The sequence below is a fragment of the Macrosteles quadrilineatus genome, unplaced genomic scaffold, assembly GCF_028750875.1.
Source record: "Macrosteles quadrilineatus isolate MER2022 unplaced genomic scaffold, UCM_ALF_1.0 Scaffold_8__2_contigs__length_117827958, whole genome shotgun sequence".
Taxonomy (NCBI): domain Eukaryota; kingdom Metazoa; phylum Arthropoda; class Insecta; order Hemiptera; family Cicadellidae; genus Macrosteles; species Macrosteles quadrilineatus.
In genome coordinates this window covers 76344188-76369010 of record NW_026542601.1, presented here as the reverse complement: position 1 = coordinate 76369010, position 24823 = coordinate 76344188, and the positions used below count along the sequence as shown (strand labels likewise).

The following is a 24823-nucleotide window of genomic DNA, read 5'->3' as shown; positions in this document are numbered from 1 at the left end:
GGACGGGAATAATGGAGCAAGTGCCGGATAATAACTTTCGGTACGAGTTATGAACGATACTTTTCATCACGACGCAAAAATACACAAACACAGAATAGCAGACCTCAGTATATTAAAACAATTTGATTTCTCAATTAATTTGATTGAACATCAAAATAAAATAAAATCTTCTAAAAAGAAACCTACGTATATTTCTCAATAAATTTGATTTAAACATCAAAATAAAAGAATAACACAACTTTTAAAAATACATACAGCTGATTAAAATCATTAAATTAAACCGTAACAAAACACTGGCGCGCGTAGTGAATAAATGGAGAACTAATTGAGAGCGAGGGAAAGTAAATTTAGAGCGAGGGAAAATCAGCTGATCGATTTTCCCTCGCCCTAAATTAGAGCTTGGGAAACGACTACTTTCATTGATATCAGCTGTTATCGAAAATAGTTACTTTCGTTAAGGAGTGATGAAAAATTTTTATTTGCATAGGTACTTAAGTCAAACATGGACGCCCTACAGCTACAAACTAGTTAGAATTCATTTAGAATTATTGGAATTCAATACAACCGTAGATTCAACTTTGCCGGGGCACATTTAAAACAGTGCTACATCTGTTATCCCATGGGTCTAGATGCACATTTGCTTAAACACCTTAGTTTAACCAAACAGAGTACAAGGCACGGTTTGAATTATTTATAGTGTTGCAGTATATCGCGGGAGATGGGACGTAGTTTGTGTTCGAATCTAGCAAACATTCTCCATATGAAATTATAAACATCAAATTTAAAAGGAAGCCAAAGTGTTGATAGATTTTTTTTAGAAATTGAGCCTAAAATGGCAACACCGCTGAACCAGCCTAATGAAACAGCTGTTCCACTAAAATATTTACACTTCGTTTTTACCGTTATAACCATGGAAATATTTCGGCCGGTGTGACGCGACGTTACCACTTACCAACCCTGCAGACCTTTACTAGAGGAGGCACATTAATATTCTCAAAAATTCCTGAAAATGTTTCTTTATCAATCTTATCTTTAATCTCGATTGATTCATTGGTCCACTCTGGCACTGATCGAATTAAAACAAATAGACTATCATAAAATGAAATGGTACAATAGAATAGTCTGATTACTATAGCCAATGGTGGATGTATAATAGATGGTAGCTTTTAAAAACCACATTATTCTTCTCTGTTATCTTCTCTTTTTAAAGCAAGAGAAAGGCAACTAATGTAAAGTAAATCAACAAACAATGTAGTCTTAAATAAAGAATTCAAAGTTTGTCTTGAATTATCTGTAGATTCATTTTATACAGTGTGACAGTTTACTTTTAACTCAGACGTTCGTTGTGGATCGTGAGTTTATACAATTATGTGAGTTTGTTGTGAAGTGAGAAGAGACAAAACTCTCAACACTTGACACACGCAAATGTTGGCAAAGTTGGATTGTTTTGTGTCAAAGTTGGACTCATTTATTTAAAGTAGGTAGTTTTAAACTCTGTATATGTTAACACTTTTGTAAAACCATTATTAGTGTTTCTTTCTAGCAGCGTTTATTTTTACAATTTTAATAATTCATTTAAGTGGTACATTTTTTATCGGTTTTAGAAGTAGTATACTATGATAATATACAGTATAATAACTTGACACGACATATTAATGCAACAAAAAATTTTAATCATAATCCAAAAAATATTTTGCCAGTCTTTTACTCCTTCTTTTCTACGTTTTAAGCCAGCCAAACATGTTTTAAGTATCGATACGAGTACATGTTTAGATTAAAAGTGAGTAGGCCTAATTATTTGCTACGAAAAAACATGGTTCAGTAGATTAAACCAAAAATACCCAGGCTACAGCAAACCTGCAGACTACGCGCATTTTAATTAATTTGAATTTTGTTATCTAAAATATCACTAAAATAATTCCATAAAAATGTCAGATTTATTATTTAGGTTCAGCAAGTACCAACGTTTGCTGCTCCAGGGAAAGTGTGATTTCAGTAAAACGTTAATAGCTTAGTGTAAGACGGTTCTGTATTCATTTGTGTAAGATAAATAAATCTGCCAAATTAGATCAAATATATCCATTGAACCACAACGCTTTACCTATTCATCATAAAAAATAACATTGGGATTTCAAAATTAATTTGTTTTAATTTTTTCCATGACCACAAGGCCTAGGTGTACAATAACGTTTGTTTGTACTAGTTGTACAATTGTACTATTAGTTTCGTAAGGTCTTCGAAATTATTTGGAGAGCGATTGCATAGTTTTATGTTTAAAGGATAAAAACTGGGAAAATCTGTTTTCACCCCCATGAAACTTCCCATAATCCCATATACCGAACATGCTGCGGTTCACAAACTCATCAAAATTACTCAAAATCGCAAGATTTTTACTCGAGTTATCGTTCTAATGGGCACATAAATATTTTAAAATGAATATGAACGGAAAGTGTGTTTTTCCTCTATGGAAATCAAAAGGAAAAAAATAATATCGGTTTCGGGTCCAGGTCTTACAATGATACCTACGCTTATTTCGTTCATAGAATATTCACTAAAAATTAAAAAAAATGTCTATGTATATGAAGGGGAGACTTGACAATTTGAATTGTAGATGGTTTCGATCGTCTACCTAATAGACCATCTACTTTACAAACATTGCATTCAGTGCATCAGATAAATTCCCGCCCGCCATTTGCTTTTCTTGACATATTACAAGTTGCCTTTTCAGTTATATTGCCACCAAGTGGGGGTATATTATAAGCATCTTCTTGAGTAATGCTTTAACTGAGTCATAAAATGATACTATCCTCCTTTATGATCGCAAAATTGTCTTTTCATTTTGGTACTTTGTAAAAAATAATTTTTGATTATTGTTATTTGTGTCACATTTGTTGGAAATAAAGATAAAAAGACTTGAATAATATTTCGCAAATATTATTCAAACCGTTTTTAATGTTATACTAAGTAGTTTAATAATGATGAAACTCAAGAACAGTGAGATATGGAGGGAGAGATTAACACGTCTTCATCAACTTGAGATGTTGTTGGTTAAGTGATAAGTAGCATCGGTATAACTTAGCTCAGGACGGGTCCCGGTTTATTATATAAATTTCAAGTAACCATCGCACAACGTAGCAAATATACTATATTAAATAGTAATAAATTAAAAAATATTCAAATATCACTATTTGTAATTATTAAACACTTCGTTAAATGTTTTCAATTTTGTAATGAAACAATCCAGTGGATGCAAACAGAAATATTCATTGTTTCTTTGTTTGTGTTAGGTATGGTTTTTAGTTTTTTATTGTTTTTTCTTACACTTTTTGATGAAATAGATGGTACCGGTAGTTAAAGTTTCTAAAAGTCATAAACGTTTCATAAATTATAAATAAATAGTAATAAAATATTTTACAAATATGAAAGTAAAATGAAGACAAACCATTGTCAATCTTACAGGGATGTGAACTGAATTGAGACGAATTGGTTGAGACTGTTGGTACCAACAAACAATGCATGGTAGGTTGTATACTACAAAGTATACAACATGGTATACAACAAAGCCATTTAACTCAGTGTACATTCTCTGTGTCATATATACATCGTGCAAAGAGACTTTCTACATACAAGCAGCAGTTGGCTATTCCTTTTAGAGAATTTCCCAAATAGGGAATAAGCTATTACCGTAGGTCTGATGGTAAGATCTAAGCCCGGGACCGATTAACTTTTCCGTTTTTGGTGTCCCCAGACGCCATCGTCCATTTAAACTCATATATAAGATGATTATTCTAATTCGATTTTGATGAAATTTGGAACAAACACATGTTTGTTCCAAAACACATATGTAGGTTTACATAAACCTACGTTAGTTCTAAAGAGGTTGAGAACAACCGTCATGATCGGACTGTAGGGAACAGGGTTGGGGAGTTTTATGAGGTAAAAATTGGGGTTTCCCATATTTTACCCCAAAACATTAATTTGGAAATTCCTTTTAAAAATTGATATTTTGTAGAGCTTAGAAACAAATGATGTAGTATATTAAAATAGTATCACTTCAATAATAAACACTCCTTTACTACCTTTCCTGTAGCAACAAACTTAAGTACAGGAAATGAATCTGACAATTTTCAGGGACTATTTTAGTGGAAATATAGCCAGTTAAAAGCAAATTGGCTTAGTCTGCAGGTTTGCTGTGGCAAGGGTATTATAACTCTTTATATATTACGGAATACAGTAAGTAAACATTTGTATAATAGCTAAAGGTGGTTTTACTTTAGCGAAATGGTTACAACGCGCTAAAGATAGAATGTGCAGCTAAACAAATTTGCCAAGCGACTGTTTTAACCGTAAAGCTGCGATGTTCAACGACCTATACTGAGATTACTTTAGTTACTCGGTCTAATTCATATCTCAGAGCTCAATTAACCAATGTCTGCAACTTGTATATGACATGAATTATTCTGCAATTTGGACACCCTAGACATGTGTAAGCACACTGATTGTAAAGGCCTTAATGCCACTTGAAGTATTTAGTATAGCAATTGATATGTTGTAACAGTTATCAAGGTATAGTTTATTGTAGTTTATGTATACAACTTTATATGTATCCAATAAGTATTGTAATTATACATGTGAATATACACGATACATTGCAATACTTGAGAATGAGCTTGAGTTAAATGCGTTTAACAAAAGATATACAAGTAAGAAAAAAGCTACTGTATAGAAGTCACATATCAAGAAGAAATACCCCCGCCGCAGCAAACCTACAGACTAAGCGAATTTCAACTCGTCTGATTACATTTTTACTAAAATATTTCCATAAATAAGACATATTATTCCCTATTTAAATAACATTAGATTTAACGAGTGATTAGTTTTGCTGCTACGGGGAAGGTAAAAAGTGTTTTTTGACCATACGTCAATAGTATAGGATGAAATAAATAAATTTGCCAAATTTTATCGATATATACCCATAAACAAGTAAACTACAACAATTTGAATTAGAATAACATGGGAATTTTTAATTACACTATTTTTGAATTTTCTCCGTGACCGTTAGGCATACAACAGCGCTTCAATATACTAAATTATTTCTTTTTTTAAGCTCTACAAAACGGTTTAGAAAGAAATCGCAATTTTTTTTTGTTTTTAGGTTCAAAAATGGGAAAACCCCAATTTTACCCCATAAAACCCCCCATAAACCCCCGTTCCCATGGTCCGATTATGCTGGATCGCGAACTCGTTCGAATAAACGTAGGTTTACACGTTTGTACCAAATTTCATCAAAATCGGATCATTTTTGCTCGAGTTATCGCGCTAACGGACACACACACATATATATATATATATATATATATATATATATATATATATATATAAATAAAATTAGAGTTTTGTCTGTACATTGCTCAGAATTATATATTTTTAGGTTATTTTTACGTCTTATACATTAAATAAGCAGAAACGAGTCTTAAGGCCTGTTCACACCGGCGTAGCCCGACGTCTGCAGACGTATTGGGTGTATTAATACGTTGCCCGTGCACTGTTCACACCGCAGCTACGTCTGACGGCTACGTAGCCGGTGAGCCGGCTGTTGTTTGTTTATTTTATTATATTATTTTATATTTGGTAATCATATTGTTTATTTTTATTAGCGTTTTATGGATTTCAGGTAAGATTGTCACGGTTCAATTGCAGCTTTTATAGTACCTGAAAAGTCTGTTGATTAATGAGTTCATGTTGACAAAAATGTTTCACTCTAATTTTAGGCCGTATAAAGTAGACTATAAGACTTATTATAATATAAAATAAATATTATCAGAAAACATGCAATAATTTTGCTCATCCATGGATTACATGATAAAATATTCTATGGTGTAAGTGTCTAAAAATAATTTTATTAATGTTTCACAAATATCAGCCCACAATATGAACCATAATAAACCATATTAAGAGAGACGACTTTTTTGATAATGAGAATTACAAGCAAAATGTTAGTGAACATTAGGTACTCGTATGATGAAGTATTATTATATTGATCATATAAAGTTTTCTTAAGGTTGTTATATAATAGTGATTAATGATTTTTTTAAGTGATTCTTAATTTTTGTGTTATAATCCAACATTTACCGCTCAATAAATTAATTATAAGGTGGAGGGAGGGTGGCGGTGACAGCCCGGTGTGCTAGTGCGCATGCGCGTATTCGGCTATGCGAGCTACGCGCAGCTAGCCGGCGTAGCGGCAGCGCCGTAGCTTCCGTAGCTCACGTATTAATACGCCGGTGTGAACACACTCTATGAATTACATTAAGAGCTACGTCAGCTACGTATTCCGAAAAAGTATTAATACGTCTGGCTACGCCGGTGTGAACAGTCATCTCAATTTCTGTCTGTCTGTCTGTCTGTCTGTCTGTCTTTCCCTTTGTCTGTAACACTCAAGATGGCATTTTACGCAATCTTCTCCTGGAAAACGAGAGTACCTATCAAGATCCAAGTCATTTTAATGTATTCACTGGATTGGCGAGATTGTATTTAGCCATTAAAATATGCCCTCACTATTTTGTAAATAATATTACGAACGTTCAAAAATGCAGTTTTGTGCGATTTATGTCAAGTTTTCGTCCAATTTTTATTGCATAATCATCTATGAAACAACGAACAGCTGTTCGGATCAAGATTATTTTTCCTAGCTGTCACTGATATGTTTACAAATGTTGTTTACAAATACCGCAACCTTTTTCAATCACGTTTTGAATGCAAATCCCAACCAAGTGAGATTAAAAACGTTTTTCTTACATAACGGATTTAATTAATCGAAAGTGCAATAATATAGTGTAATAGTGTAACCGTAAATGAAATTAAATAACTATGCATCATCCAGTTCAGGAACCAGAGATTCTTTGTGTATAAATTGTTCTTGAGTTTTGATAACCAGAAAGAAGACCTTGAATCAGTGTTGTATACGGCTGGGAAACTTCAATTTAATAATGATCGTCGCCAATAGCTTAGAAACATGGTTTCCACTCATTGACGGCGCTTCAATGGCGGTTGTGTAAAGTGTAAAGTAAAAAATCACAACTGCAGTGGGTGATTGTAACAGAGGTTTACGGATGATGCTAAGCTCGCTTTTCTAATGTGTTATTTTCTGTTCCTACCATTGACTATATATATATATAGTCAATAGTACCTACTCACCGTGTGATGCAATCGCTGGACCATACAGCCAATAGGCCCATAGCCCATCTCTTGGGTACGTACGCCTACCCAATTATTCATAACAACCTTTTCCACGACGATCCTTGATACCGGTACTTTTCCCTAGAATACACGGCCTACCTACTGAAGAAATAAAATTACAAACGTCCAAAAACCCAACGTTGTGTGATTTTTGTCACATTTCCTTCGAATGTTAATAGATAGCCTTTACCAATCATTGTTTAGAGGATACGTAATCTATTAAATAACAAAAAGTTGTTTGTATGAGGTTGTTTTTTTTTCTTTCAAACTGACACCGATAAATTACATTAAAAGCTGTTTACAAATAAAGCAATTAATGGGAAATAACTTTGATTGCCGCTTTAAAACGTTTTACGAGACAATCCAAAACCAAGAGATCAATAACCTCGGGACTTCATTAAGTCATATAATTGGTCGGCTGTAGGCCTACTATAGTTCTCAACTGTGAACGTTGGTTTTTGGTACCGGACAACATCCCTGATAAAACTTAACGCATTTTAGTAAAACATTCATTCAGCAAACCATCATGAATTGTTTAAACGCTTTACGTTGTTTATGTATCAATAGTTCGTGGCCTATTTTGGTAATTTGTATTATAAATTACCAATCTAAATCGTCTATAGTACTTCATTTCATATAGTAAGCCGTCATTTCGGGTCATCATCGGTCCAAGCAAATATAAATTTTTATGATGAAATTTGATTACATTAACAAAGATTTCAGATACTAATTGTATAAGTACTTTGTTATGCTTAAAACGTAGCAAATTCCCTAATTAAGTTCTGTATTTTTGTTTGTATGTCTGTTGGTAACGCATTAGTGTCCTTATTTCTCAGTGTTTCACGGAAAGGACAAAAGCACCTTTATAATAAAAATGTCAACCCGAATAAAGTGTTAAATTGTGAGGTTGAGGTAGTACCTTAAATACTTTTAATCATTGTGGAAGGTAACTTTCAATTATAGGCCTACATTAGGGCTATGCCTCATAGATCTATAAAGCATTTTTTAGTTTAATCATTGGATTTAACATATGGACCAACACGACCCAGGCTAAATTTAATTTCAAAGCATTTGTTTTGGCTTAAAACTGTCAGATACTGTATTTGCGAAGGTTTATTTATAATAGTTTTGCCAAATTCTCGTGTCACAGTGTTTGTCTGCAAACTCCTCCGGAACGACTTCACCGATCGTTATGAAATTTGGTGTGTAAATTCTGTAGGTATGCGAATCGGACGTAAACTATTTCCCGTTTCGAAATTCTTAAAAGGGCTCCGCCCCAGTGGCTCTGGAGTTTCCCATGTTAACCTTATGAGAAATGGAATTAATGAATCTTAACAGCTGTTTCAATTAAACAAGTTGGTTCTGTTCTATGATGTTCAAGTGAGCGCAGCGAACGAGCTCCAACCTAAAGGTGAGTGAGCGTAGCGAACGAGCTCCAACCCAAAGGTGAGTGAGCGTAGCGAACGAACTTCAACCAGGACGTGATTGAGCGATGCGAACGAGATCATCTTGAAAATTAAACGTAACGGTACTTTCTTTCCATCGGTCTGTCTTAGGGGAAACCTATAACTTAGGCGATACGAAGTTCGCCGGGTCAGCTAGTAAATATATATATTATATATATATATGAATTTGAACGGATGGTGTTTTTAGCCTCTAGGGACCTCAAAATGAAAAATTCTCGGGTCCAGGTCTTACCATGAGTACTACGGTAATAGCTTATTCCCTATATGGGAAATTCGCTAAAAGAATAGAAAAGAAAAATAATAAGGACATTTGTAAAATTGTGATAAATTATAGAAATACAATCACCTTTTCCTTGTTAAAAGCATTAGTATTTTTCTAGGATTCGTGGTATTTTTATTGGTCTTTGATGTAGGCCTACGTGGGTTTTCTCTGTCATAAGCTACTAGTGTACCTGTTGCTCGAATTCGAGCAATTGCGAAGCATTACAGGCGTTATTTTAAAACGAATAACAGTCATAATTTCCGATCACTTTATAAAAGTCGACTCAAAGATTATGGAAATACTCTCGATGTACACAACAGTTAGATATAATCAAAATTGGTTGTAAATATCTTATCTTTTTTCAAAAGCTGATCTTGTTTTTTAGAGTTTTCCACAAATATTTCCCACTCATAGCCGTATTAGGTTCTCTATAATAATGATAGTAAATGAAGAAAAAAAAAACATTATATCTATTTCTTCTACTTGGTTGTGTTCTATGTCTTTCTTATGTTTCCATTGTTTGCAAATCAATGCTCTTTCAATGATTGCTCAAGAAATATAGCACAGTGTTAATTCAGTTTTATTTTTAGTAGGCCTATATCAAATTGTCCAGGATTTCTCGCTTTTTTCCATTGTAATAATTACACCAACCCAAGTATCGTCTACAGATGCAATACGCCAAAGAATATCATCTACGTGCAACACGCCTACGTACAATCTCCAAGAAGTGGTAAAAAAGGCAGAAACCAACCCATACAATAGACATAAGTTAACTCCATAAGAAATAATTTTAAGAGTTACTGTGATATTGGGATTTTCCACTGATTTGGCAACAGAACATTATATTGCAAAACATGACACGATGCAGAAGAAAATAGATGTAAAAAATCAGAAAAACCCCATTGCAAATACAGTACTCCATTTTGACAAATTCAGTAAATCATAATTAATTATTAACAGCTGTTTCATTCAAAAGTAGTGTAAAATTATACATATGGTCATAATGTAAACAAATCTGCTGAGGGGACTTTAAAGGCCTCTGGAGCAGAGCCCCAAGGGAATTTACCTTGTTTCTCTTTTGATTGCTCATCTACAGACCAAGACCTTTCTTTGGAGACCCCTACCAAGTTTCTACGCCCAGCCGTTCTTTGAAATTAGCTATGAAAAAAACCCGTTTTCCCCCCATAAGAATAACATGGGATGGGAATTTAAAAGCCCCTAGGGTGGAGCCCCAAGGGAATTTACCACATTTCTCTTTTGATGGCTCACCTACAGACCAAGCCCTTTCTTTAGACACCTCTACCGAGTTTCTACGCCCAGCCGTTTTCACAAATTAGCTGTCACAAAGAAAAACAGTTTCAAATTAATATATAGATTAAAACAAAAAAACACTCTGGCATTGTTGTAAGTTATTATTATAAGTAATTATTATATTTGTGTATTATTAACAACAGTGAATAGATTTTTCCAGTAACTACATTTTAACATATGTTTAAATGTTTCCACGCACGTGAGTGTGCGCAAGAGGATATGTAATATTTAGCATTACGTTGTATCAAATGACGGTTTTTAAATTGAATTGAAATAAATAGCAAATAGTAAAAAAAATTAAACTAAATAAAAACTGCTCCAAAGTACATTTGTGATCAAAAAGGTATTCCACTGGTTTCCGAAGGAATTAATAAAAAAGTAAATACATAATTATTACTGTTGACGTAAACGAACATTAACAAACATTCAAATACATACATCAAAGGTTTGTACAAGAGAAGCCTCAGAGACAACACAGCCTCTATTGTACAAGGATTGATATTGCTTTTACCTATGCTGCGAAGGACATGCTTTGGGTTACAAGGTATTGTTCTGAATAAACCTCTCCCTGTGACCGTTCCTGTTGCTGTTATAACTATATCTTTCACTAGTAAACCTCTTTGAAATTATTTTGTTTATAGTTATACAGTTTGCATCACTTTGTTGCCCTTTGAATGTCTTTGAATTTGGTTACTTTAAAATAAAAGTAACACGTAGGCTATATATTTAAAAAAAAATTCTTGTAATTAATTTATCCGTATTATTAATATGTTTCGTTGGAAATGGATTAACTTACGTTTTAGACTACTTATTAAGATTATTAGTATTGCTATTATTGTTTTAATTCCTTTTAAGACAACAATCGTAGAATGGCATTAATGGCCCTTTTCATTTAGTCTTAAACCCGAATAACATGCATTTGATATAGGAAAATTAGGTTTTTTGTTATTTATACAAAAACTAAAAGAGATACGAAGTTAGTGTAAATTACAATGTTCTTAAGAATAAAAAAAAACCTAGAAAATGATGTGCCACTTGAAATATGCTGCTATTCGAAAACTTTGGACAATGGGCATTTGTAATTCTTCAAATATTTTTTTATAATTTTTATTATTTCATAAAACAGTTACTTGTAGCATATCACAGTAAAGCTAATTTCATAACGAACAAGAAAATTCAACCGGAGAAGGGCTAAGTGCATTGGTATTGGAAACACAGAGTATTAAAACATTTTGATTTTTTACAAAACAACTGGCACCTTTTTGAGACGGAAAAAGATAATAAAATTCTGTTTTCGCCAAAATGTTTGTCTATTAACTAACTTTAAAATTATGTATATCATATGTTTACATTTGAAAATTCCTAGATTCGAACTAGTGACTCTCAGTTTTTTGTCTAAATATTTTTACGTTATTCCTTAGGGTCAATTTAGCGGGAAATAATTTTATTTAATCTTTGTACGTTAAGCCGTTTTTCCGTAATCAATTTGAGACACCTTACGTGGGACACCCTATATTTTCCCTAATAGTAATAACAATACACTTAAAGTGGTACAACTTGATTAAATATTTCACGTACTGAAGGAATGATTATAAAATTAAATTCTGAATGACTAAAATACATTCTAAATGAGACAGTAAATGTTATTGTGTATGTGTAAACCACGATTTAAGCTTTAAAAGTCATGTTTAACATTTACATGTGACGGTTAAGTAATGTGGTGTTTATAGATTTAACTAAATATTTTGGAGGTCACTAGGATCGATGATTGGGTCACAGTGTTTATCAATGTCGTGGTGAAGATAGAGCTGTGGTGTGTACACATTCGGGTGATATTTTAATCTTTTGACTCTTCCGAAATGAGGTTTATTAATGAGGTTCTCTTATGATATTTGCGAATTATTGATTAAATATTTTGATATTTAATCAATCAAAATACAGACTTTGATACACAATTTGTAACTTTGGTCGTCACAATAAACCATTGTATTCTATTTAATGCTCTAAAATTTTACAGGCATTTTTATCGATAGTGAATAAGTTCCCTAGGAGAGTCAACTACAAAAAAACAAATTACTCATTTTGCAAGAGAATTGTGAACCCAAACTCTTTTTGCAGAACTTCACTGAGAAGAAAATCAAGGTTAGCAATATTTGAATCCTAGCAATCTGTAAAATACAAAAATATGGCAGACATAGGAAGGAGAAGGAAAAATTAAGTATAACACATGAGAGCTTTAAATGTAGCCACTAAGCAGTAGAGGAGCGAAAAACACAATTAGTTGAAAATTATTATAGAAAATATAGTATACTTCTCCATAAGTATGAAAATGCTTGTAAAAGTTTTGATTAATTTTGTATCTTCGCAATTTCGATCAAACATGTAAACCAATGCCTATTTACAACTACTTTCTTGTAAAAACTTCTCGAGTTGATAATATTAGATTCAGAATTTCATTGCAATAATACTATTTAAAGAAAACCAGTGTAATTATTTTAGTGATAGTCCTACTATTTAATTTTGTAAAGTCATATGAGATCTACCAATGTTACGTTCACTACTACAGTGGACACATAACATATGTTGTTGAATGTAAATTTAGAAATCCCTCGGGAAGTTCTGTGCACGCAACAAGAGATTAGTTTATTTCTGTTTCATTTACAAGTATAATATTCACCAATATTGTTAACATATAGTTCTTTCACTTATAAAAACTCTTAGTATCATGCAATTAATGGAATTGTATAGGTAATATTACGGTTGGGTTATCATAAATTGTGATTCATACTGCATCATGCATAGGTTGTCATACAATTAATTGGAACTAATAATGTAAAAAAATAGAAGATAATAAACAGAACATTTGTGTTACAAATGGTGTATGCTTGGAAGGGAAGTTTTTCAGTGCCTAGGTTATGCTTCAGTGTGCGGAGAAATAGAACTACAGTAGAACCTCTTTGACATGTTCATGGTGAACAATTGACTAAAACTTGTAATCGAGGTTGACATTTTACAGAGGTTTCCAATAACATGTGTTTTAAAATCGAAGGATATTATGACAGTAATAATAGAGATCAATGATATTTGATAATACAATTTTTCTATGGTAGCTTATTATTGACGTTCTTGTCATCGAGGTTCCATTTGTACGAATCTACTTATGATTAAAAAATATACAGGTATCCCAAGATGGTGCATTTTAACAAGTTGGTACTAAGGATAAGAAAGGATAGGCATCATACAAATCACTGACTCTGCAGGGAAGAGCTCTTGGCTGATTACTCCACTCCCCTTCCCCCTCTGCCACTTCAGCGTCTGAACCTCAACTCGCTGAAGAATATCGCTGAACAATCATGAATATTGCTGAGGTTCAATAGCTGCGATCAACTGTACTCTACTGTCGTATACGCGGTTTTGTGAACTGAGTTGTTGTGATATGATATATTGATATATTGTATTTTAACATTCTTTACTACCATCAAAGAAATAATTTCATTATTTTACAGCTGGTAAAGAAAAGTGGAACACTGAATAAAGTTGAGGGGTCAACTAGTATTTAAATTTGCATACGATAGAGAACAACATAATCAATATTCACTTGAAATTTGGATAGGTCTACGAATCTCAACACAAATTTCGCAAACAATATGAATCCAAACACAACAATAGATATACCCACACGAATACTAAGATCTCTAAAAATAATATAATTATATCAATAACCCTTTGCATAGTAGGCCTACTAGTTCGTTACATATAAACTCATTCGATTATAATAACTACACTTAAGTTTTGTTTTAGTTATTTTGTTGATATGACGGTATAAATATAACTATTATGAATATGAATCGCTCTTTAAGTTCACATTTTCAAAATAAGAGTTAGAAAATCCAATGGGTTGTGTTGTTTCTCTAGCAAACCAAATATGACTTCAAGTTTGCACGAAGAAAGACATTAAATGATTTTAGCGAGATGCTTCACCTTTGTAACTTACAGGAGGGGTGCGGATAAGATTTATTGAGAGATCTAATATTATTCCAAACACCTCATTGAAACAGATTAAACGGTCAGTGATTTCATAATCTTAAAACTTCAAAAGCTTTAAGAAAAGACCATCAAATCCGATTGAAATAAAATTCAATTCCACTTCCAACAGGTGGTAGTGGTCCACTATCAATCATCGTTTGCCGCCATTTCCTGTGGACGCGTCACTTCCGGTCTGCACATCCGTCTACTTCCGGTGATCGATCAGTGTTACCACTTCTGTAAGATACATTATTGTATAGTTCTGTAAGGAGTTAATTTTCTCTTTATGGGGTTTGTACATTATGTCATTCACCACAGCTACAGAATTAAGAGTAGACATCTCTTCAATCCAACAAATTTGACTTCTATTGTTCAATAACATTGCCAAGAATTCATATACTAGGTGTACAATGCAGTTGTTTGCTTGCAGTCTTGAGTGGAGCTAGCATATTAATCCAACTTTTCCTTAGTCAATGCTACATCTGGTAAATAGGACGTATATGCTACTTGCAGTATCTCAAGTCAATGCTAAATCTAGTTTACGTAAATGAGATGTCTCCTTACAGTATTAAAAGTCAGTGGGGCACCTGCTTCACATAAATGGGACGTCTACTTGCAGTATTAAAAGTCAGTAAGGCACCTGCTTCACATAAATGGGACGTCTACTTGCAGTATTAAAAGTCAGTAAGGCACCTGCTTCACATAAATGGGACGTCTACTTGCAGTATTAAAAGTCAGTAAGGCACCTGCTTCACATAAATGGGACGTCTACTTGCAGTATTAAAAGTCAGTGGGGCACCTGCTTCACATAAATGGGACGTCTACTTGCAGTATTAAAAGTCAGTAAGGCACCTGCTTCACATAAATGGGACGTCTACTTGCAGTATCAAAAGTCAGTAAGGCACCTGCTTCACATAAATGGGACGTCTACTTGCAGTATTAAAAGTCAGTGGGCCACCTGCTTCACATAAATGGGACGTCTACTTGCAGTATCAAAAGTCAGTGGGCCACCTGCTTCACATAAATGGGACGTCTACTTGCAGTATCAAAAGTCAGTGGGCCACCTGCTTCACATAAATGGGACGTCTACTTGCAGTATCAAAAGTCAGTGGGCCACCTGCTTCACATAAATGGGACGTCTACTTGCAGTATTAAAAGTCAGTGGGCCACCTGCTTCACATAAATGGGACGTCTACTTGCAGTATCAAAAGTCAGTGGGCCACCTGCTTCACATAAATGGGACGTCTACTTGCAGTATTAAAAGTCAGTGGGCCACCTGCTTCACATAAATGGGACGTCTACTTGCAGTATCAAAAGTCAGTGGACCACCTGCTTCACATAAATGGGACGTCTACTTGCAGTATTAAAAGTCAGTAAGGCACCTGCTTCACATAAATGGGGCGTCTACTTGCAGTATTAAAAGTCAGTGGGGCACCTGCTTCACATATAAATGGTACATCAACTTGCAGTATCTAAAGTCAATGGTACATCTGGTTTACATCAATGAGAAATCTACTTGCAGTATCCATTGTCAATGGTATACATAAATGAAATGCCTATTTTCAGTATCCAAATTTAATGACCGTCTGTTTCACTTACACGGGATGTATTTTTGCATAATCCTAAATCGATGGTTCATTTGGTTTATATAAAGGGAGTGTCAACGTAACATGTATATAACCAGATATCAACTTAAGATGTGTAATTAGAATATTACCAGACCCCTTTGTATACCGTCATGATGCTACAGAAAATAGCTGTATCCTAGCATTATCTTAAGAAGCAGAGTGTTTATGTCAGCATGTAAAAAAATTATGTATTGATAATAAATTAGTTTAACCTTGGCCTTCAGTACTTATTTGAGCTTAAATTAACCACGAGAACATTCTTTCCAATCAAAAGCTCTTTCTCGGAAACGTGAAATCTTTCGTCAGACAATCGGACACCTGTGTTTTACTCGTTTCCCCTCTTATTTTCTTTGTTAGTTTCCTTTACTCTGTGTTTAGTGGAAAACCTGAGAATAGTGTGTTTTTGGCTAAAAGCTACCCATTCGAAAGGCAAATTACTAACTACAATATTACAATTACCAAACATCAGGAAACTACTACAAAACATAGCAAATACTGCCGTAGCAAACCTGCAGACTAAACGAATTCAAATATTCCCTATTTAAACAACATAAGGTTTAACGAGTACTTATTCTATATTTTGTATATAACATTTTAACACCATGGGACCATTGTGTGTCACTGTGTAGAATTAAACCTCTTCCTATGTTCTCGCACGCTTTTACATGAATATATTACAATGTTATCAACCTCTCTTATTACTAGCTAGACTAACAGAAAAAAAGTGTTGAATTTAAATTCATAATACTATTTCACAATCTTAATTCATCGTTTGGAAAGTTATTATTGCTCCCTGAAATCCGTTAAAATACAAATATAAAAATAAATTTTAAATTTTGTAGAGTACTCTTGCCGAATGTTAATGTATATTCCGTTTAGAAATCACATTTCCCTTTAGATAAACGTTTTTTCCAGTAAACTGCAAGCTGACGTTAAACAAGTTGCTTAAATGAAGCATTTGTTTGAATGTCATTAGGAAGATTGCTATTGGTTTTTCAGGTTTTTAACCCTAATTCTATTGTGTCCGTCCTTTAGTTCTGCTATTTTGACAAAATTCTTTAATATATATTAATTTTAAAACATTTAGGTTTTAGTTATACTTTCTAAAATGTATTTGTTTTAGCTGTAACCTGCGGGCTTTGCCCCGTTTAACTTCTTAATTTTCAAGATGATCTCGTTCGCATGGCTCAATCACGTCCTGGTTGAAGTTCGTTCGCTACGCTCACTCACCTTTAGGTTGGAGCTCGTTCGCTGCGGTCACTTGCCTTCAGGTTAGCTCGTTCGCTACGCTAACTCGCCTCCAGGTTGAAGTTCGTTCGCTACGCTCACTCACCTTTTGGTTGCAAATTAGCTCTTGTCATGAATGTAAAAGAAATAATAGTGCTGCACCCTGTTGGTAATCCTTGTAACTTTAATGCTATTGAACATCATAGAACAGAACCAACTTGTTTAATTGAAACAGCTGTTAAGATTCATTAATTCCATTTCTCATAAGGTTAACATGGGAAACCCCAGAGCCACTGAGGCGGAGCCGATTGGACGGATCACGAAATTGATGGTGTATAAACCTATTCCATGAAATTCTACACGTATGTACCAAGTTTCGTGGCAATCGGTTCAGCGGTGTCTGAGTTTATCACTGCCAAATATACCAACATCCTCTTTTATACTTATAGAAATGTTTATATTTAATATGCATTCTTTGAAATTCAAAGCATTTATGATTTAAAAGACCAATTTGCAGTTTTGGAATAAATGTTTTGTAGGATTATTAGGTTAGATGGATAAACATTAAAACAAACAATAAATTATTATTAACTTTTATAGTAAAACAAACCCTTTTGGCTTCATCCTCGTCAATGAAGTAAAAGTGTTAACTACAAAAAAGTAGAAAAAAGTATACAAAAGTAAAATTATTAGTTAAGTAGCTGTTTCAATTAGAATTGCATTGGCAATCAGCTGATTTACTAATAATATTAGTTTGTAGTTTATTATGAAACAGACCCCAGCTGTTTTAAACACCTTTAATAATTGAATACTCAATACATGCATGCTCAGCGATTAAGGGGACTGTGACCGTAAAAATTATCAACAATTGACATTTTTATTTTTTGGTCTTTTATTATTAATTAAAATATTCTGATTACAACGGTATAATTATTTTTTTCCTAGCTTGACTGGAAGTTAGTAAAAAAAATAAAAGAAAATGTTTTTACCCGGTCTCATAGCAACAAAACATTGTTTAGTTATCTTGCACATGGGCCTACGTTTTCTGCGATTCCCGTAAGTTAGCTTTTTATAACTTTGATGTCACTTTTCTCAGCTATCTGTAGGACTAGAGTATCCAAATTTTTACCACATATTTAATACTTAATATACTAGTTCCTCCCAGAAGGATTTTTTTGTACTAAATTTCTAGGAAAAAAATTGTAATTTTTTGAAAATTGAAAAAAAAACACTTGGTGTAAATATATTTTTTAAATCTTCTAGGAGGAACTAGATAAACATATGGCCTTTAAAAAAAAAAAAAATTAAGGCTCTACCTGTCATAGTTCTCTAGATATGTAGCATATAGATAACATTATATAAGATAGGCAGTCACAGTCCCCTTAAATAACAAGACATTCCTCTAAATAACAAGACATCCCTCTAAATAACAAGACATCCCTCCAAATAAAAAGACATCCCTCTAAATATTAAGACATCAATCTAAATAACAAGACATCCCTCCAAATAACAAGACAACCCTCTAAAAAACAAAAAAACCCTCTAAATAACAAGACATCTCTCTAAAAAACAAGACATCCCTCTAAATATCAAGACATCCCTTTAAGCATAGTTCGGAACCAGGTGTTGAATATGGGAGCTGCAGTGGTTCATTATGTTAAGTGGGTTGACTGCTGCATATGATAAAGTGTAAGTGCTGCCAACACCTGAATATTATAGGGTGTTTACTTTAAATATAGACATATGGCATCATTTATACCAACCTATCAACATTTTCAAGGCTTTAGTTTGAAAACATTACATTGGGAGGGAATAATTTTTATTTTTAATTTATATATTTATATATATTTTTAATAAATGAAATAAATAATTAAACATTTAGTACCCTTTTTTAAGTTATTAATTTACTGAATAAACTTACATGTTTCGGCTCTTAGGCCATGATCACAGTTATGAACAAATAGTAAATAAATAGAAATGTAAATAATAAATAAGTAAATTATCTTATGATTTTGGAATTTTGTCTAGTATATAGGTTGGCTTAGGTGAGTTTATATATATTTATATTTATTTTTTCACACTTCTAGCGAGCCAAGTGAAATAAACCTTCATTGAGCAGAATATACCTAAATATAACCCAAACTTATATACTAAACCAATTATAAGCGTACCACGAATATTACAAAAATACCGGTATGGATCATAAACATAAACAAATGACGTTTATGGCCCGAAAATAAACATTATTTAACATTGCTTAAATGGAACTGCCAAAACATATGTTCAATGCATTAGTATAGGATTCGGGCCAACAACATCATTTGTTTATGTTTATGATCCATACCGGAGGCGTACTATCCATGGTTATCATTTCCATAGTAATTATAAAAAATCTTTACTCTGTTCCCATCATCCTAAAAAATACATTTTTGTTTAATTTGGTAAAATGAGACATCAGTTTCCCATCCATTTTTACCTACAGATATTTATACTATAATAAATAGAAACAAACATATCCAATGCTTAGAGCCAACATTGGCAGTGTTTCATATCTACACAATGAATTATTAATTATTTCATTATGAATACCTAATATACCATATCAGCCTTTTTAGTAAAATTTCAAAAGTGTTACTGTTTCATTGTTAGTAAAATGTACATTAGACATTTAGCTAGTCAAGCTGTTTTTATACCACTGATATGTTCATCCTATGTAGATGAATGATAGTGTTAACTTTTACCTTAAGTCCTTAAACAATTTTGTAATCTGTATAAGAAATTATACCAAACAACATTTTCAAAGTCGTTGCAGAGTTATAGGTTGAATAATTTTTATTGTTATTAATCTGACTATAGCTATTAACTACGAGATATGTGTTAGCTTCTTTTATTTCATGATTTTTATAATGAAGAAAATAAAGATTATATTTATGTGTTTTAAACTAATTAAATGTATTTTTTGTATATAATATTGATTTTTAGTAGTATTATTATCAGCAATTCGTGTAAGTAAACCAAACACAAAAATAGTGTGACTCTCGTGCTTGTCGAAGTGGCATTTTGCCCAAGTTTATCTGGCCGATTTGATGGATAAATGGTTGTTTTTTAGTCTAAAGGATACATTTATTTAAATATTTCGAAAATAATATTAAAATATTGTATAATTTCTTTTTAAATGCTCAATAGATTATATTTTAAATTATATTCTAACTGAAACTCCTGACATATCAACCGACAAATTTTTGGAAACCACTGATAAATTAATTAGTTTATACTATATTATTTGTTTATTTAATTAAATATGGAAGTGGTATTTCCTGTTTCCACACTTATAATATAATCAAAACAGAAATAACCAACAGCAGTCATGACGTATGCTGCTACAAAATGGCTATTTGTAAAATGTGTTCCGTCCAATTTATTTGATAAGCTCAGCACAGTATTTTCTAAAAGCTAACTTCATCAGTCAATATTAAACAGTAAATATTGGCATTCAATTGACTGCTCACTGTAACTTCATTTCATCGCTTTTAACTCATTACCCATGTAATATGTTAAATTTCTATCAATTTACGTACATAAATTGGTTAATGTCTGTTTAGTCAATTATCCAGGGTGATAAATGGAATAATTTAAATTTTGTATAAATTAATTTGAATTTTCGAATACCAGAATCTATTTATATCCTACAATAAAATTTTTACTTAGCAGCATTTTACCTTGGTTTGAAAATCGATACTATTGAATTACTGCACTCGTCTAAATTTAACTCAAATATAGATATCTAGATTGAGATTGCATTAGGTTTATAAAGCGAAATAGAGCATTAAGCTATTATTGGCTGGGTTGGGTTTAAATACTCTTTTACTAATTGATTAACTATGCGCCCCCTAGTGTACGATTGATAACACAAGAGGATACAAGGTTTGGTAAAATCATTATTTCAAAATTAGGCTAAAAATTTTCAATCTGAACTTTGATATTATGTTTGCAATTTATTTGTCCTTTACATAGGTGTTTTCATAGAAACATAAACGTATATGGACGTAGATATTCTCTGCTATAGTTATTTTCTTGGAGCCTTTTTTTATTGCATAATTGTAACTATATTATTATATTTATAGTTATTTCATTTTTAGTATATTATATATATATATATATTTTAATTTTTTATACTAATGGAAAACCCCCAATAATATCTTCAAACAAATTTTAAATAATCCAAAGAAAACTAAAAAAAAAAATACTTGAAATTAATACTTGGTCAAGTAGTTTGTTGGCAACTTTCCTTTTACAAGAACAATTCTTTTGCGATGATACAAGTCACCAAATAGTACACAAGTAGTTTAAAAAATGTAAACTAAGCCAATTAGGGGCAAACAAACAATGTCACTATAGGTAATTACTTTTACTACTTTTACTAAAACAAGAGAACCCGTGCGGCTCAATAAAAAATTTGAGAGTTGCTAGAGAAAGTGCTTTTTCTATAAAAGAGAGAATGTTACACACCTGCGTAAGTGTTTTCCTCAAGAGGTTCGCCTAATTAGGCTAATGCTGAGCTTAAAGAGCGGTGAGAGCGAGAGGCTTACAGTTAACACAAAGAATGCTTTGTTTTGATGCTTAAGTAAAGAGCTTAATAGTAACATATTTATCATTGCTGAAGGCTATGTGTACGTGTTTTACACCATATGATAAACCGATGTCGTATGACGATGTACACACATTTCTTTCGAGCAATGAACAAACTTTTCTTCAATACTTTCTTATTAAATGGTGACCATACAAAGTAGGCATTTTAAGCCAAGTATGAATGGAGATATAGAGTTTTGAAATATGGTTTTCAAAACCATTCAAAGTTATTTTTGACATATGGTTTTGAATAACCAATGAGAACCGTGCGGTGTTGCCAAATCTAATAATACCAGCTGATTTGAATATTGCTTAGTATATTAGTGTATATATATTAGTATATATATAGTAGTATATATATTAGTGTTGACAACGGGCGATGTGGCAACGTCGCACTAGCCTTTTCTTGTGATTGGCTGCCACCAACTGCAAACTTACGTGGTCCCGATATGAGGAATCACGATTTATTCTACCTTTATATGAAAAGAAAAAATACTTATTGAATTTTAATAATAGTTAGCCTACTACAAATTGTAGGCTACTGTGAATACCTTAATGTTCTCAAATGTGTATTTTTAATAATTTATATTAACCGATTCTATTGTGTGTTGAAGCCCTAAAGGTATCTTCTATTTCCATAATGATTTCGGGGTAAATAATAGTGTACTGATCTTCTCGAGAATTTCACCACGAGAGGATAATTTTACACCTAACTAATTACACACAATAAATGAAAACACATAAATCAATCAATATCAATATACTCTAAACATTGATTGTTTTTGCACTTATGTCTAATTGGGTTATTAACTAACCCTCGTCAAAATGTAAACATCAATAATGTTGCATTTATTGGCAATTTATTAAGCATATTCATACATCCAGAGGTATGGTACAAAAAGATAAAAATATCTAACACTGGTAAAACTGTATAATTTAGCCTACATAGTTTACTTCACTTCACACAGCACAGTAAATAGCTTATTTTTGTACTCGTTTTAGACCAGAAAGTAGTTTTTCATAGATAGGCCTTGAAGCAGTTAACCTTAGTAACGTTGTTTACATTTTTACATTTATTTTTACCATGGAAACAAGTTGTTCTTCCTGCAATCTTCTGATATAAGGTCGAACTTTCTTGCGCAGTTTAAAAAAACTACATAAAGTTGATAACCATTTGTATCTGATAGATAACTTATAATATTTCAACTTAGTCAACTACTAGATACTTCTAGTTCTAGAAGAAAGGTGTCACAAGTCCTCTCCTACGTAACCAGAGATCGTACGAGAATGGAAGGACTTAAAAAAGCCTGGTGAGTACAAAATATTAAGCTAGATCGTTGAATAAATTCAATGCATATCCATAAATTTACTCTTGGTTTACCCATTGGTTGATAGCTAGGTACTTAAAATAGTTTGAATTCCAAAAAGGATGTAGTTCATTTTTACACTGCCTGTGGTGTCCTGCAAAAACTTAAATTCTTATTGATTGAAAAAAAAACCAACATCGTTTAGGAAACATTCCAGGGGTATTATTTTTTACTCTACAGTGGTAGCAAAACGGGAGTGCCGATGGAGACCAGGTCAAGTCCCTTCAACCGCACGCACCCCCGCAGGTCTCCATCGGCACTCCTGTTTTGCTAGCTTATCATTTGAAATAATGGGGAGAGGTCCAATTTGATTTGGATCATGAATCGTCAAAACTAACAAATTTTTATGTTTTATAACAATTCAGTTTTAGTGTAAATAATACACCATACAATTACACATAATGCGCCTTAATATTTATTAGATATTTCTTTGAAACCCATAAAATATACATTTTCATTTCATAAAACGTATTCAGTGGCTGTTTACCGGTTTTCAAACTTGCATATCCAGGTTGTATTGAGGATATTACATGTATTAAAACAGTTTTCAATTTTTCAATTTTGTTTAAGGGAGGAGAATCGAGCCCTGCTGTGTGTTGGCGGTCTGGGGGTGGTTGTTTCCCTGGTTTCCCTTGGGATCTGGACATGGAACAGATTTTACGCAGATTCAGATCCATCTCCTCCTCCTTCTCCATATCCAGATCGTTTACAAGGGGGAAGAGCGGCACATCGAGGAGCCCGCGAGGAGATCCAGGCTGTAATTGACCTATGACTAAATTATTGTAACCTTTATTGAAAATAAAAATTATTGTGATGTTATAAAACTCTTAACTGATAAAATTTATGGTAGCTTGAGACTGTAATCACGAATATTATTCATTATTGTTCACACAATTTTACGATGTTTTGAAAAGCTCTATAGATGACACTAAGTTTATGGTAAGCTCTATTTCATACTTTGCCAGATTCATTTAAGCCTAGTCATTCTATAGAATGTCTGATTATATACTTTGCTTGTAACATTCATTTGCTTGGGACATACTCTGAGGAAGCCAAAAGTACAACTTAAGAATAAATAATAAGACTTGGGGAGAAGTGAAGACACTTGCTGGAGATAAGGAAAAATAAAGTTGTAGAAAAGTCACACATAACAAAATCAACATACAGTGAATACTAATAGGAGTACCAATATTTTGAAGAATTGTATTATTATTACTTCATTACTTTGTATATATGAGGGTTAGCTGCCATTTGAAAAAAAAAACATAATTTTGTCATACAAATGTTCGAATTTTTCGAAATTGTATTTGCTTTATCAATTTATTTTTATAGTTCATACTGTTTTGAGGATCGAACACAACCAAAGCGACATTGATAGTTATGCCACAAAAAAAGGTCATTCATTGTTCATCGATAAAAAGAGTTGGTTCTCCCTCATAGCCCAGTATCGTGATAATTTGAATAAAGTTATAAAAAATGAACATCTTTTTTAAAAAGTTTAAAAAATATTATCTACATGGAAAAGTTCCTGAATCTTAGGTTTGGTTATCAAATCTCTATTGAAGTGAGTGGGAGAAGATCCATTGTGAATTTAAAAGTAAGATCTCAACTTAATAATAATCCCAGTACCTTTTGGAAAACCATTTCTGAATTTTACATTAAGACTTT

At 32.7% G+C, this 24823-nt stretch overlaps 1 protein-coding gene across 1 annotated transcript in view; it reads right to left on the bottom strand.

Moving 5' to 3' along the window:
- LOC129000485 (uncharacterized) overlaps positions 1-23850 on the bottom strand; it is a 74214-nt gene extending 50364 nt beyond the window's left edge. Inside the window, exon 1 of the mRNA XM_054427447.1 lies at positions 23643-23850. Coding sequence (XP_054283422.1) covers positions 23643-23850 — 208 coding nt within the window. The remainder of the gene's footprint in view (positions 1-23642) is intronic.
- Positions 23851-24823: the final 973 nt, after the last annotated feature.